We start from the raw sequence: 14178 nt of genomic DNA, 5'->3' as shown, positions 1-14178 counted from the left end.
TCTTCTGCACGTCATAGTCTCTTCAAACACGTCCATTGCTGCTCTCGCTAGCTGCAGTGCGCAGACAAACGTCATAAACGTCATAAACGTCATAAACATCACCTGTCACGGTCACGTTCACCCGCCGCAGCGACGCGTCCGGTAAAACGCGCGTCTCACGTTAATCATCAGAAACAGATGAAGATGTAGAAGATGCTCGTCTCGTCTGCATCTTTCTCTCCTCCGGCATCTGCTGAAGGGGCGGAGTCACGGCCGAATGGCATCATGGGACTTTGAGTATCTGGCGCTGTTCTGGTTCTGTTTGGGAGCGTTTGTTTTCCACACAGTGTGCGGCCTTTACACAGCGTAAACGTGAATAAAGACATTAAAACAATACCAGTAATTATATATAAATATAGTAATAAGACGTTAAATATGTTTACATTTTTATTCTTTTTGTAAATTGCTTTTTTATTCAATGACAAAATAATAGACTCCATTTAAAGCTGCTATATGTAATATTAATAAGGAAATAAAGATAATTACTCCATATTATTCTTATAATAATAAAACAATATATCATTTTCCCAGGTTTGATCAGTCTAAAATAATTGAATAAATAACTGAAATAGTAGTAAAAGTGTAAAGTGGCGCACGCGGCAACGTCAATCCAACGCACGTAGCTCAGCGGACCAATCACAGCCCGCGGTGATGTAAACACGGAAGTAAAGCTCGAAACGCTCGTAAACAAAACAGAAGCGGCCTCGTTTTTCACGTCCGGAAGAGAATGACATTTAGAGTGAGATTATAAATATAACACGAGGCTTTTGGCGGTTTTGAGTGCGGTTTGTGTTTGTGTCGCGCGTGTTTGTGTCGCGCGTGTTTAAGCAGCGAAATGGACGAAAAGCACAAAAAGATTCTTCAGAGAAACAGGACGAGTCTCGTGAAGGAACTGGATCCGACGAGTCTGTGCGACCTGCTCCTGGAGAAGGGCGTGTTCTCTCAAGACATGATCGACGAGATAAAGGTGGGCACGAGGTGGGCACGAGGTGAAGGTGGGCACGAGGTGGGCACGAGGTGAAGGTGGGCACGAGGTGAAGGTGGGCACGAGGTGGGCACCAGGTGAAGGTGGACGCGAGGTGAAGGTGGACGCGAGGTGAAGGTGGGCGCGAGGTGAAGGAGGGCGCTAGGTGAAGGTGGGCACGAGGTAAGGGTGGGCACAAGGTGAAGGAGGGCGCGAGGTGAAGGAGGGCACGAGGTGAAGGAGGGCACGAGGTGAAGAAGGGCACAAGGTGAAGGTGGGCATGAGGTGAGGGTGGGCACAAGGTGAAGGAGGGCACGAGGTGAAGGAGGGCACGAGGTGAAGAAGGGCACGAGGTGAAGGTGGGCATGAGGTGAGGGTGGGCACGAGGTGAAGGTGGGCATGAGGTGAGGGTGGGCACAAGGTGAAGGAGGGCACGAGGTGAAGGAGGGCACGAGGTGAAGAAGGGCACAAGGTGAAGGTGGGCATGAGGTGAGGGTGGGCACAAGGTGAAGGAGGGCACAAGGTGAAGGTGGGCATGAGGTGAGGGTGGGCACAAGGTGAAGGAGGGCACGAGGTGAAGGAGGGCACGAGGTGAAGAAGGGCACGAGGTGAAGGTGGGCATGAGGTGAGGGTGGGCACGAGGGCACGAGGTGAAGGTGAAGGTGGACATGAGGTGGGCACGAGGTAGGTGGGCACGAGGTAGGTGGGCACGAGGTGAAGGTGGGCTCGAGGTGAAGGTGGGCTCCTCCTGACTTTTCTCTTGTGGTGGTGTCAGAGCGCGGGCACCCGGCGGGACCAGGCGCGCCAGCTTGCCCGCGACATTGAGACCCGAGGGAGTCGAGCCTTTTCGCTGTTTGTGGAGAGTCTGGAGGAGACGGGGCAGATCCGCCTGGTCCGGGCCCTGAAGGAGGACACTTCTGAGGGCCCCGTACAGCCCGAGGCCCCCCCTGAGCCCCGGACCACGCCCGAGGACCTCCCTGTGCCCCGGACCAGGCCCGAGGTCCGGCCTCTGCCCAGGCCCGAGGTCCGGCCTCTGCCCGCAGGTGAGGAATGTGCTCAAATGTGTCAGAACCTGAAAGAACCAAACATTAAGCTTAAAAGTGCAGAAATATTGAACAGATTTACTGAGATGAGACTCATTTTTAATACTTCCAGACAAACAACAGTCTCTGTGACATAATACGACACAAAACCATTTTATACAGTCAAATTTTGCTTAGAATTAAGAGAAACAAATTACAATTTTAACTTATCAAAATCATATCAAATATATTTGTCACTGATTTTATTGTTGAGTTTCACAAAATGTGAAACTTGTATTTTAAATATTACATTGTTTTCTTATTCTGGAGCTTCTGGTGCGGTCACAGCGCCCCCGATGGACATGGGCAGAATAACCCTGAGTCCCAGCGCCGCCGCTCACTGTACGTTATACTTTATTATATGTTATTATACGTTATTATACTTTATTATACGTTATTACACTTTATTATACCTTATTATACTTTATTATACGTTATTACACTTTATTATACGTTATTATACTTAATTATACTTTATTTTACGTTATTATACTTTATTATGTTATTATATGTTATTATACGTTATTACACTTTATTATACTTTATTATACGTTATTACACTTTATTATACTTTATTATACTTTATTACACTTTATTATACTTTATCATACGTTATTATACGTTATTATACTTTATCATACGTTATTATACGTTATTACACTTTATTATACTTTATTATACGTTATTACACTTTATTATACTTTATTATACTTTATTACACTTTATTATACTTTATCATACGTTATTATACGTTATTACACTTTATTATACTTTATTATACGTTATTACACTTTATTATACTTTATTACACTTTATTATACTTTATCATACGTTATTACACTTTATTATACTTTATTATACGTTATTACACTTTATTATACTTTATTACACTTTATTACACTTTATCATACGTTATTATACGTTATTATACTTTATCATACGTTATTATACGTTATTACACTTTATTATACGTTATTACACTTTATTATACTTTCATTATCAAAGCTGTTCCAGGCCTTGACATTTTCTCTGGTTTTCACTGAAGCTCCTGAAGGCGACGTGGTGAGGCCCCAAAGAACTCGCCGGGACAGCATCCAGGTAAGACATTCAGCAAAGGTCAAGCCGTTTGGAGCCGGTCTGTTCCTTCTGCTCGTTCTTCTGGTGTGACGCAGACGTACAGGATGGACTCGTCCCCGAGCGGTCACTGCCTGATCATCAACAACGTGGAGTTCGAGCCCAGGAGCGAGCTGAGCCGTCGCAGCGGCTCAAACGTCGACTGCGACCGACTCCAGAGACGTTTCAGGGACCTCAACTTCACGGTCCAAGTGAAGACGGACCTCAGACAGAAAGTGAGACACGCCCAGAACCATCACGGGACGGTTTGTGTTCAGTGGCATGAATGAAACACTCCAGTTGGAGTATAAGTAGCGCTGGAGTATAAGTATCGCTGGAGTATAAGTATCGCTGGAGTGGAGTATAAGTATCGCTGGAGTATAAGTATCGGTGGAGTATAAGTATCGCTGGAGTATAAGTATCGCTGGAGTATAAGTAGCGCTGGAGTATAAGTAGCGCTGGAGTATAAGTCGCGCTGGAGTATAAGTCGCGCTGGAGTATAAATCGCGCTGGAGTATAAGTCGCGCTGGAGTATAAGTCGCGCTGGAGTATAAGTATCGCTGGAGTATAAGTAGCGCTGGAGTATAAGTAGCGCTGGAGTATAAGTCGCGCTGGAGTATAAGTCGCGCTGGAGTATAAGTCGCGCTGGAGTATAAGTCGCGCTGGAGTATAAGTCGCGCTGGAGTATAAGTCGCACTGGAGTATAAGTATCGCTGGAGTATAAGTCGCGCTGGAGTATAAGTCGCGCTGGAGTATAAGTAGCGCTGGAGTATAAGTCGCGCTGGAGTATAAGTAGCGCTGGAGTGGAGTATAAGTATCGCTGGAGTATAAGTCGCGCTGGAGTATAAGTATCGCTGGAGTATAAGTCGCGCTGGAGTATAAGTATCGCTGGAGTATAAGTCGCGCTGGAGTGGAGTATAAGTATCGCTGGAGTATAAGTCGCGCTGGAGTATAAGTCGCGCTGGAGTATAAGTATCGCTGGAGTATAAGTATCGCTGGAGTATAAGTATCGCTGGAGTATAAGTAGCGCTGGAGTATAAGTAGCGCTGGAGTATAAGTCGCGCTGGAGTATAAGTCGCGCTGGAGTATAAATCGCGCTGGAGTATAAGTCGCGCTGGAGTATAAGTCGCGCTGGAGTATAAGTCGCGCTGGAGTATAAGTATCGCTGGAGTATAAGTAGCGCTGGAGTATAAGTAGCGCTGGAGTATAAGTATCGCTGGAGTATAAGTATCGCTGGAGTATAAGTAGCGCTGGAGTATAAGTAGCGCTGGAGTATAAGTCGCGCTGGAGTATAAGTCGCGCTGGAGTATAAGTCGCGCTGGAGTATAAGTCGCGCTGGAGTATAAGTCGCGCTGGAGTATAAGTAGCGCTGGAGTGGAGTATAAGTATCGCTGGAGTATAAGTAGCGCTGGAGTATAAGTAGCGCTGGAGTATAAGTCGCGCTGGAGTATAAGTATCGCTGGAGTATAAGTCGCGCTGGAGTGGAGTATAAGTATCGCTGGAGTATAAGTCGCGCTGGAGTATAAGTCGCGCTGGAGTATAAGTATCGCTGGAGTATAAGTAGCGCTGGAGTATAAGTCGCGCTGGAGTATAAGTCGCGCTGGAGTATAAGTCGCGCTGGAGTATAAGTCGCGCTGGAGTATAAGTCGCGCTGGAGTATAAGTCGCGCTGGAGTATAAGTCGCGCTGGAGTATAAGTCGCACTGGAGTATAAGTATCGCTGGAGTATAAGTCGCGCTGGAGTATAAGTCGCGCTGGAGTATAAGTAGCGCTGGAGTATAAGTCGCGCTGGAGTATAAGTAGCGCTGGAGTGGAGTATAAGTATCGCTGGAGTATAAGTCGCGCTGGAGTATAAGTATCGCTGGAGTATAAGTCGCGCTGGAGTATAAGTATCGCTGGAGTATAAGTCGCGCTGGAGTGGAGTATAAGTATCGCTGGAGTATAAGTCGCGCTGGAGTATAAGTCGCGCTGGAGTATAAGTATCGCTGGAGTATAAGTATCGCTGGAGTATAAGTAGCGCTGGAGTATAAGTAGCGCTGGAGTATAAGTCGCGCTGGAGTATAAGTCGCGCTGGAGTATAAGTCGCGCTGGAGTATAAGTCGCGCTGGAGTATAAGTCGCGCTGGAGTATAAGTCGCGCTGGAGTATAAGTATCGCTGGAGTATAAGTAGCGCTGGAGTATAAGTAGCGCTGGAGTATAAGTATCGCTGGAGTATAAATATCGCTGGAGTATAAGTAGCGCTGGAGTATAAGTAGCGCTGGAGTATAAGTCGCGCTGGAGTATAAGTCGCGCTGGAGTATAAGTCGCGCTGGAGTATAAGTCGCGCTGGAGTATAAGTCGCGCTGGAGTATAAGTAGCGCTGGAGTGGAGTATAAGTATCGCTGGAGTATAAGTAGCGCTGGAGTATAAGTAGCGCTGGAGTATAAGTCGCGCTGGAGTATAAGTATCGCTGGAGTATAAGTCGCGCTGGAGTGGAGTATAAGTATCGCTGGAGTATAAGTCGCGCTGGAGTATAAGTCGCGCTGGAGTATAAGTAGCGCTGGAGTATAAGTAGCGCTGGAGTATAAGTTGCGCTGGAGTATAAGTCGCGCTGGAGTATAAGTCGCGCTGGAGTATAAGTCGCGCTGGAGTATAAGTCGCGCTGGAGTATAAGTATCGCTGGAGTATAAGTATCGCTGGAGTATAAGTATCGCTGGAGTATAAGTATCGCTGGAGTATAAGTATCGCTGGAGTATAAGTCGCGCTGGAGTATAAGTCGCGCTGGAGTATAAGTATCGCTGGAGTATAAGTCGCGCTGGAGTATAAGTATCGCTGGAGTATAAGTCGCGCTGGAGTGGAGTATAAGTATCGCTGGAGTATAAGTCGCGCTGGAGTATAAGTCGCGCTGGAGTATAAGTATCGCTGGAGTATAAGTATCGCTGGAGTATAAGTATCGCTGGAGTATAAGTAGCGCTGGAGTATAAGTAGCGCTGGAGTAAAAGTCGCGCTGGAGTATAAGTCGCGCTGGAGTATAAATCGCGCTGGAGTATAAGTCGCGCTGGAGTATAAGTCGCGCTGGAGTATAAGTCGCGCTGGAGTATAAGTATCGCTGGAGTATAAGTAGCGCTGGAGTATAAGTAGCGCTGGAGTATAAGTATCGCTGGAGTATAAGTATCGCTGGAGTATAAGTAGCGCTGGAGTATAAGTAGCGCTGGAGTATAAGTCGCGCTGGAGTATAAGTCGCGCTGGAGTATAAGTCGCGCTGGAGTATAAGTCGCGCTGGAGTATAAGTCGCGCTGGAGTATAAGTAGCGCTGGAGTGGAGTATAAGTATCGCTGGAGTATAAGTAGCGCTGGAGTATAAGTAGCGCTGGAGTATAAGTCGCGCTGGAGTATAAGTATCGCTGGAGTATAAGTCGCGCTGGAGTGGAGTATAAGTATCGCTGGAGTATAAGTAGCGCTGGAGTATAAGTAGCGCTGGAGTATAAGTAGCGCTGGAGTATAAGTTGCGCTGGAGTATAAGTCGCGCTGGAGTATAAGTCGCGCTGGAGTATAAGTCGCGCTGGAGTATAAGTCGCGCTGGAGTATAAGTATCGCTGGAGTATAAGTATCGCTGGAGTATAAGTATCGCTGGAGTATAAGTATCGCTGGAGTATAAGTATCGCTGGAGTATAAGTCGCGCTGGAGTATAAGTCGCGCTGGAGTATAAGTCGCGCTGGAGTATAAGTCGCGCTGGAGTATAAGTCGCGCTGGAGTATAAGTCGCGCTGGAGTATAAGTCGCGCTGGAGTATAAGGCGCGCTGGAGTATAAGGCGCGCTGGAGTGTAAGTCGCACCCCGGCCAAAACTATGAAAAAAGGTGCGACTTATAGTCCAGAAAATACGGTAATAACACGAGAGGCCCCTCCCCCTCTTATCGCACCTCCTCTCTCTGCCTTAGGACGTCACACTCCCGATCATTTTGTAGGAGATTCTGTGGTTTTGTGTTTCCCGCGTGACTCGTAAGCACAAACGTCCCTCGTGAGCACAAACGTCCCTCGTGAGCACAAACATCCCTCGTGAGCACAAACGTCCCTCGTGAGCACAAACGTCCCTCGTGAGCACAAACATCCCTCGTGAGCACAAACATCCCTCGTGAGCACAAACGTCCCTCGTGAGCACAAACGTCCCTCGTGAGCACAAACATCCCTCGTGAGCACAAACGTCCCTCGTGAGCACAAACATCCCTCGTGAGCACAAACGTCCCCCGTGAGCACAAACATCCCTCGTGAGCACAAACGTCCCTCGTGAGCACAAACGTCCCTCGTGAGCACAAACGTCCCTCGTGAGCACAAACGTCCCTCGTGAGCACAAACATCCCTCGTGAGCACAAACGTCCCTCGTGAGCACAAACGTCCCTCGTGAGCACAAACATCCCTCGTGAGCACAAACATCCCTCGTGAGCACAAACGTCCCTCGTGAGCACAAACATCCCTCGTGAGCACAAACATCCCTCGTGAGCACAAACGTCCCTCGTGAGCACAAACGTCCCTCGTGAGCACAAACATCCCTCGTGAGCACAAACGTCCCTCGTGAGCACAAACGTCCCTCGTGAGCACAAACGTCCCTCGTGAGCACAAACATCCCTCGTGAGCACAAACGTCCCTCGTGAGCACAAACGTCCCTCGTGAGCACAAACATCCCTCGTGAGCACAAACGTCCCTCGTGAGCACAAACGTCCCCCGCGCCGTGTTCTGTCGAAATCACGTTCCTAAAGTTCAGATTGTGTTGTTTGTTCTGCAGCAGATCCGTCAGGAGCTGTCGTCCCTGTCAAAGAAAGACCACTCGTCCATGGACTGCTGCGTGGTCATCATCCTCTCGCACGGGACCGAGGTTTGGCACCGCTCCACTTCAACACGCGCGCCCGCTAAACACTTGAACCCGCTTAACACGCGCGCCCGTATTTGAACAGGAAACATCAACTTTTAACGGCTTCATCTCGCTCTGTTGTTTTCAGGTGAGTCACAACCGTTTCCCGGGAGCGGTTTACGGCGTGGACGGGCTCCACGTCCCGGTGCAGAACGTCACCAACTTCCTGAACGGACAACACTGCCCCTCCCTGCAGGGCAAGCCCAAACTCTTCTTCATCCAGGCCTGCGGAGGAGGTACGAATCAAACGCACCCTGTAGAGTCTGTGGAGGAGGTACGAATCAAACGCACCCTGTAGAGTCTGTGGAGGAGGTACGAATCAAACGCACCCTGTAGAGTCTGTGGAGGAGGTACGAATCAAACGCACCCTGTAGAGTCTGTGGAGGAGGTACGAATCAAACGCACCCTGTAGAGTCTGTGGAGGAGGTACGAATCAAACGCACCCTGTAGAGTCTGTGGAGGAGGTACGAATCAAACGCACCCTGTAGAGTCTGTGGAGGAGGTACGAATCAAACGCACCCTGTAGAGTCTGTGGAGGAGGTACGAATCAAACGCACCCTGTAGAGTCTGTGGAGGAGGTACGAATCAAACGCACCCTGTAGAGTCTGTGGAGGAGGTACGAATCAAACGCACCCTGTAGAGTCTGTGGAGGAGGTACGAATCAAACGCACCCTGTAGAGTCTGTGGAGGAGGTACGAATCAAACGCACCCTGTAGAGTCTGTGGAGGAGGTACGAATCAAACGCACCCTGTAGAGTCTGTGGAGGAGGTACGAATCAAACGCACCCTGTAGAGTCTGTGGAGGAGGTACGAATCAAACGCACCCTGTAGAGTCTGTGGAGGAGGTACGAATCAAACGCACCCTGTAGAGTCTGTGGAGGAGGTACGAATCAAACGCACCCTGTAGAGTCTGTGGAGGAGGTACGAATCAAACGCACCCTGTAGAGTCTGTGGAGGAGGTACGAATCAAACGCACCCTGTAGAGTCTGTGGAGGAGGTACGAATCAAACGCACCCTGTAGAGTCTGTGGAGGAGGTACGAATCAAACGCACCCTGTAGAGTCTGTGGAGGAGGTACGAATCAAACGCACCCTGTAGAGTCTGTGGAGGAGGTACGAATCAAACGCACCCTGTAGAGTCTGTGGAGGAGGTACGAATCAAACGCACCCAAGTCTTTTTAGGTTGATCTGTCATCCCAAAAATGTTTTATTTATGCGATTTGTGCGTGTGTTGCGTGTGAAACGTGTGTGTTGCGTGTGAAACGTGTGTGTTGCGTGTGAAACGTGTGTGTTGCGTGTGAAACGTGTGTGTTGCGTGTGAAACGTGTGTGTTGCGTGTGAAACGTCTGTGTTGCGTGTGAAACGTGTGTGTTGCGTGTGAAACGTGTGTGTTGCGTGTGAAACGTGTGTGTTGCGTGTGAAACGTGTGTGTTGCGTTTGAAACGTGTGTGTTGCGTGTGTGTTGCGTGTGAAACTTGTGTGTTGCGTGTGATACCCGTGTGTTGCGTGTGAAACTTGTGTGTTGCGTGTGATACCCGTGTGTTGCGTGTGAAACGTGTGTGTTGCGTGTGAAACGTGTGTGTTGCGTGTGAAACGTGTGTGTTGCGTGTGAAACGTGTGTGTTGCGTTTGAAACGTGTGTGTTGCGTGTGTGTTGCGTGTGAAACTTGTGTGTTGCGTGTGATACCCGTGTGTTGCGTGTGAAACTTGTGTGTTGCGTGTGATACCCGTGTGTTGCGTGTGAAACGTGTGTGTTGCGTGTGTAACGTGTGTGTTGCGTGTGAAACGTGTGTGTTGCGTGTGAAACGTGTGTGTTGCGTGTGATACCCGTGTGTTGCGTGTGAAACGTGTGTGTTGCGTGTGAAACGTGTGTGTTGCGTGTGAAACGTGTGTGTTGCGTGTGTAACGTGTGTGTTGCGTGTGAAACGTGTGTGTTGCGTTTGAAACGTGTGTGTTGCGTGTGTGTTGCGTGTGAAACGTGTGTGTTGCGTGTGAAACGTGTGTGTTGCGTGTGAAACGTGTGTGTTGCGTGTGTAACGTGTGTGTTGCGTGTGAAACGTGTGTGTTGCGTGTGAAACGTGTGTGTTGCGTGTGAAACGTGTGTGTTGCGTGTGAAACGTGTGTGTTGCGTGTGAAACGTGTGTGTTGCGTGTGATACCCGTGTGTTGCGTGTGAAACGTGTGTGTTGCGTGTGAAACGTGTGTGTTGCGTGTGAAACGTGTGTGTTGCGTGTGTAACGTGTGTGTTGCGTGTGAAACGTGTGTGTTGCGTGTGAAACGTGTGTGTTGCGTGTGAAACGTGTGTGTTGCGTGTGAAACGTGTGTGTTGCGTGTGAAACGTGTGTGTTGCGTGTGAAACGTGTGTGTTGCGTGTGAAACGTGTGTGTTGCGTGTGAAACGTGTGTGTTGCGTGTGAAACGTGTGTGTTGCGTGTGAAACGTCTGTGTTGCGTGTGAAACGTCTGTGTTGCGTGTGAAACGTGTGTGTTGCGTGTGAAACGTCTGTGTTGCGTGTGAAACGTGTGTGTTGCGTGTGAAACGTGTGTGTTGCGTGTGATACCCGTGTGTTGCGTGTGAAACGTGTGTGTTGCGTGTGATACCCGTGTGTTGCGTGTGAAACGTGTGTGTTGCGTGTGATACCCGTGTGTTGCGTGTGAAACGTGTGTGTTGCGTGTGAAACGTGTGTGTTGCGTGTGAAACGTGTGTGTTGCGTGTGAAACGTGTGTGTTGCGTGTGATACCCGTGTGTTGCGTGTGAAACGTGTGTGTTGCGTGTGAAACGTGTGTGTTGCGTGTGAAACGTGTGTGTTGCGTGTGTAACGTGTGTGTTGCGTGTGAAACGTGTGTGTTGCGTGTGAAACGTGTGTGTTGCGTTTGAAACGTGTGTGTTGCGTGTGAAACGTGTGTGTTGCGTGTGAAACGTGTGTGTTGCGTGTGAAACGTGTGTGTTGCGTGTGATACCCGTGTGTTGCGTGTGAAACGTGTGTGTTGCGTGTGAAACGTGTGTGTTGCGTGTGAAACGTGTGTGTTGCGTGTGTAACGTGTGTGTTGCGTGTGAAACGTGTGTGTTGCGTGTGAAACGTGTGTGTTGCGTGTGAAACGTGTGTGTTGCGTGTGATACCCGTGTGTTGCGTGTGAAACGTGTGTGTTGCGTGTGAAACGTGTGTGTTGCGTGTGAAACGTGTGTGTTGCGTGTGAAACGTGTGTGTTGCGTGTGAAACGTGTGTGTTGCGTGTGAAACGTGTGTGTTGCGTGTGAAACGTGTGTGTTGCGTGTGTAACGTGTGTGTTGCGTGTGAAACGTGTGTGTTGCGTGTGAAACGTGTGTGTTGCGTGTGAAACGTCTGTGTTGCGTGTGAAACGTCTGTGTTGCGTGTGAAACGTGTGTGTTGCGTGTGAAACGTGTGTGTTGCGTGTGAAACGTCTGTGTTGCGTGTGAAACGTCTGTGTTGCGTGTGAAACGTGTGTGTTGCGTGTGAAACGTGTGAAACCCGTGTGTTGCGTGTCACGTCAGGAGAGAAGGACACAGGTTTCGAGGTGTCTCCTGACGAGGACGACACGGCGCCCTCGTGTGGCGGAGGAGAGGACGACCAGACGGACGCCATCCCCACGTCGTCCAGCAGCGACTCCCTGAGCACGTCAGACGAGCCGGACGCCCGCACCACCCTGCCCACGCCCAGCGACATCCTCGTCTCCTACTCCACCTTCCCCGGTGCGTCTTCTTCTGTTCTTCTGCTCTTCTTCTGTGTTTCTGTTCTTCTTCTCTTCATCTGTGTTTCTGCTGTTCTTCTTCTGTGTTTCTGTTCTTCTTCTCTTCATCTGTGTTTCTGTTCTTCTTCTCTTCATCTGTGTTTCTGCTGTTCTTCTTCTGTGTTTCTGTTCTTCTTCTCTTCATCTGTGTTTCTGCTGTTCTTCTTCTGTGTTTCTGTTCTTCTTCTCTTCATCTGTGTTTCTGCTGTTCTTCTTCTGTGTTTCTGTTCTTCTTCTCTTCTTCTGTGTTTCTGCTGTTCTTCATCTGTGTTTCTGCTGTTCTTCTTCTGTGTTTCTGTTCTTCTTCTCTTCTTCTGTGTTTCTGCTGTTCTTCTTCTGTTCTTCTTCTCTTCTTCTGTTCTTCTTCTGTGTTTCTGCTGTTCTTCTCTTCTTCTGTGTTTCTGTTCTTCTTCTGTTCTTCTCTTCTTCTGTTCTTCTTCTGTGTTTCTGCTGGAAACAGAAAGAAAGTACTGATGATTATTATTGTTACCATGGCAATAGTAATTAAAGGACACAATAGAAATAATACCTAATATTTGTCCTTTAAACATGAGACTCCAAAGTAAAAGAACGCGATCGAGTTGAATGAATATGTGTCGTTTGAAGTATAAAGTAACACTGAAACTGACTGTACTTGTACTCTCACTCGTACTTGTACTTGTACTCGTACGCGTTCTTGTACCTGTGCTTGTACCTGTACCTGTACCCGTACTCGTACCTGTACCCGTACTCGTACCTGTACCCGTACTCGTACTCGTACTCGTACTCGTACTCGTACTCGTACTCGTACTCGTACTCGTACTCGTACTCGTACTCGTTCTTGTACCTGTGCTTGTACCTGTACCTGTACCCGTACTCGTACCCGTACTCGTACTCGTACCCGTACTCGTACTCGTACTCGTACTCGTACTCGTACTCGTACTCGTACTCACACTCTGCTGCTCTTCCAGGTTACGTGTCGTGGCGGGACACTCAGGCCGGCTCCTGGTACGTGGAGACTTTAGACCGCGTCTTGGCTGAAAACGCCGCCACGGACGACCTGGTCACGATGCTGATGATGGTAACGCTTTGTTCTCACGTCGAGCGCGGAACATCTACAGTGCGAACGGGACGAGGCGGCGCTGGAGGTTTAGGACGTCCGGAGGGGAACGCGCCATGAAAGTACTTTAACCTGTTCTTTCGTCTGTCGCAGGTGAATCACGAAGTGTCCCAGAACTCTGCCAAAGGGCTTTACAAACAGATGCCCGGATCCTTCAACTTCCTCCGAAAACTGCTGTATTTTCAACCACGGACTTAAGTCTCCGCCTCAAAACACACGCGGGACAACAATTATATGACCTAACTTTAAATGAAATGAATATTATATCTCGATCCGAACACAAAGTACATTGACTCTTTTTTTGGACCCTTTTGCTCCTCCACATCGTACGTTTGTCCAGAACTGTGCTCCTGTGGTCAGGAGAGTCCAGTGGACTTACAGAGGTCACTCCAGACTGAGGCGGAGCTGTTTCAGGTCGTTAGCATCTGGCTAATGCTAGTGGCCTCATTTCCAACTGTCCGAGTGTCCGGTGCAGAGGGCGTGTCCGGTGCAGAGGGCGTGTCCGGTGCAGAGGGCGTGTCCGGTGCAGAGGGCGTGTCCGGTGCAGAGGGCGTGTCCGGTGCAGAGGGCGTGTCTAAATCGTTAAATCTTTACTAGAATTGATCATTTATAATATGTTTGGGCTTTTTTAATGACACTTTTTTTTAAAAACACTGTTTCCTGTTTTATATAATTGGTAAAATGTATAATAATGTTTAATCATTCACTGATGTTTGATGATTTGTTCATGTTTTGTATGTGATGATTGTGACACAAATAAATGAAAGTCAATAGTTTGTGACGGACTAAGTTTAGTTTAGTTTTTTCACTGATGAAAAATTCAGCTCAAAACAACAACAATCCACTTTATATTTTCATCATTTCCTTCTATACAATTTATTCTTATTCGATTCGTTGTAAACACTATTTGTTTCTATTGCACACCTAAACCCACTATTACATGTGTATAAGTCTAAACACACTATTACATGTGTATAAGTCTAAACACACTATTACATGTGTATAAGTCTAAACACACTATTACATGTGTATAAGCCTAAACACACTATTACATGTGTATAAGTCTAAACCCACTATTACATGTGTATAAGCCTAAACACACTATTACATGTGTATAAGTCTAAACATACTATTACATGTGTATAAGTCTAAACACACTATTACATGGTGTATAAGCCTAAACACACTATTACATGTGTATAAGTCTAAACATACTATTACATGTGTATAAGTCTAAACACACTATTACATGTGT

General features: G+C 48.0%; 1 protein-coding gene across 1 annotated transcript; it reads left to right on the top strand.

The window, feature by feature from the left end:
• Positions 1–721: 721 nt before the first annotated feature.
• Positions 722–13589, top strand: casp9 (caspase 9, apoptosis-related cysteine peptidase). Its single transcript, XM_072450201.1, has 10 exons — positions 722–1006; positions 1779–2046; positions 2356–2427; positions 3131–3183; positions 3258–3434; positions 7957–8046; positions 8171–8318; positions 11589–11786; positions 12775–12884; positions 13017–13589. Exons 1-10 carry the CDS (start codon positions 875–877, stop codon positions 13119–13121), a joined length of 1353 nt encoding a protein of 450 aa, XP_072306302.1. The 5' UTR covers positions 722–874; the 3' UTR covers positions 13122–13589.
• Positions 13590–14178: the final 589 nt, after the last annotated feature.

This window comes from Eucyclogobius newberryi, unplaced genomic scaffold (genome assembly GCF_026437365.1).
Source record: "Eucyclogobius newberryi isolate DKJ021-1_F unplaced genomic scaffold, fEucNew1.0.hap1 SCAF_17, whole genome shotgun sequence".
NCBI lineage: Eukaryota > Metazoa > Chordata > Actinopteri > Gobiiformes > Gobiidae > Eucyclogobius > Eucyclogobius newberryi.
The sequence above is the reverse complement of the archived record's forward strand: the minus strand, read 5'-3'. Positions and strand labels throughout refer to the sequence as shown.

Coding starts and splice junctions, on each gene's coding strand:
- casp9 (XM_072450201.1), top strand. CDS start 875: ATGGACGAAAAGCACAAAAAGATTCTTCAGAGAAACAGGACGAGTCTC. Junction 2,047..2,355: donor GGTCCGGCCTCTGCCCGCAG/GTGAGGAATGTG, acceptor CTTATTCTGGAG/CTTCTGGTGCGGTCACAGCG. Junction 8,319..11,588: donor CATCCAGGCCTGCGGAGGAG/GTACGAATCAAA, acceptor GTGTCACGTCAG/GAGAGAAGGACACAGGTTTC.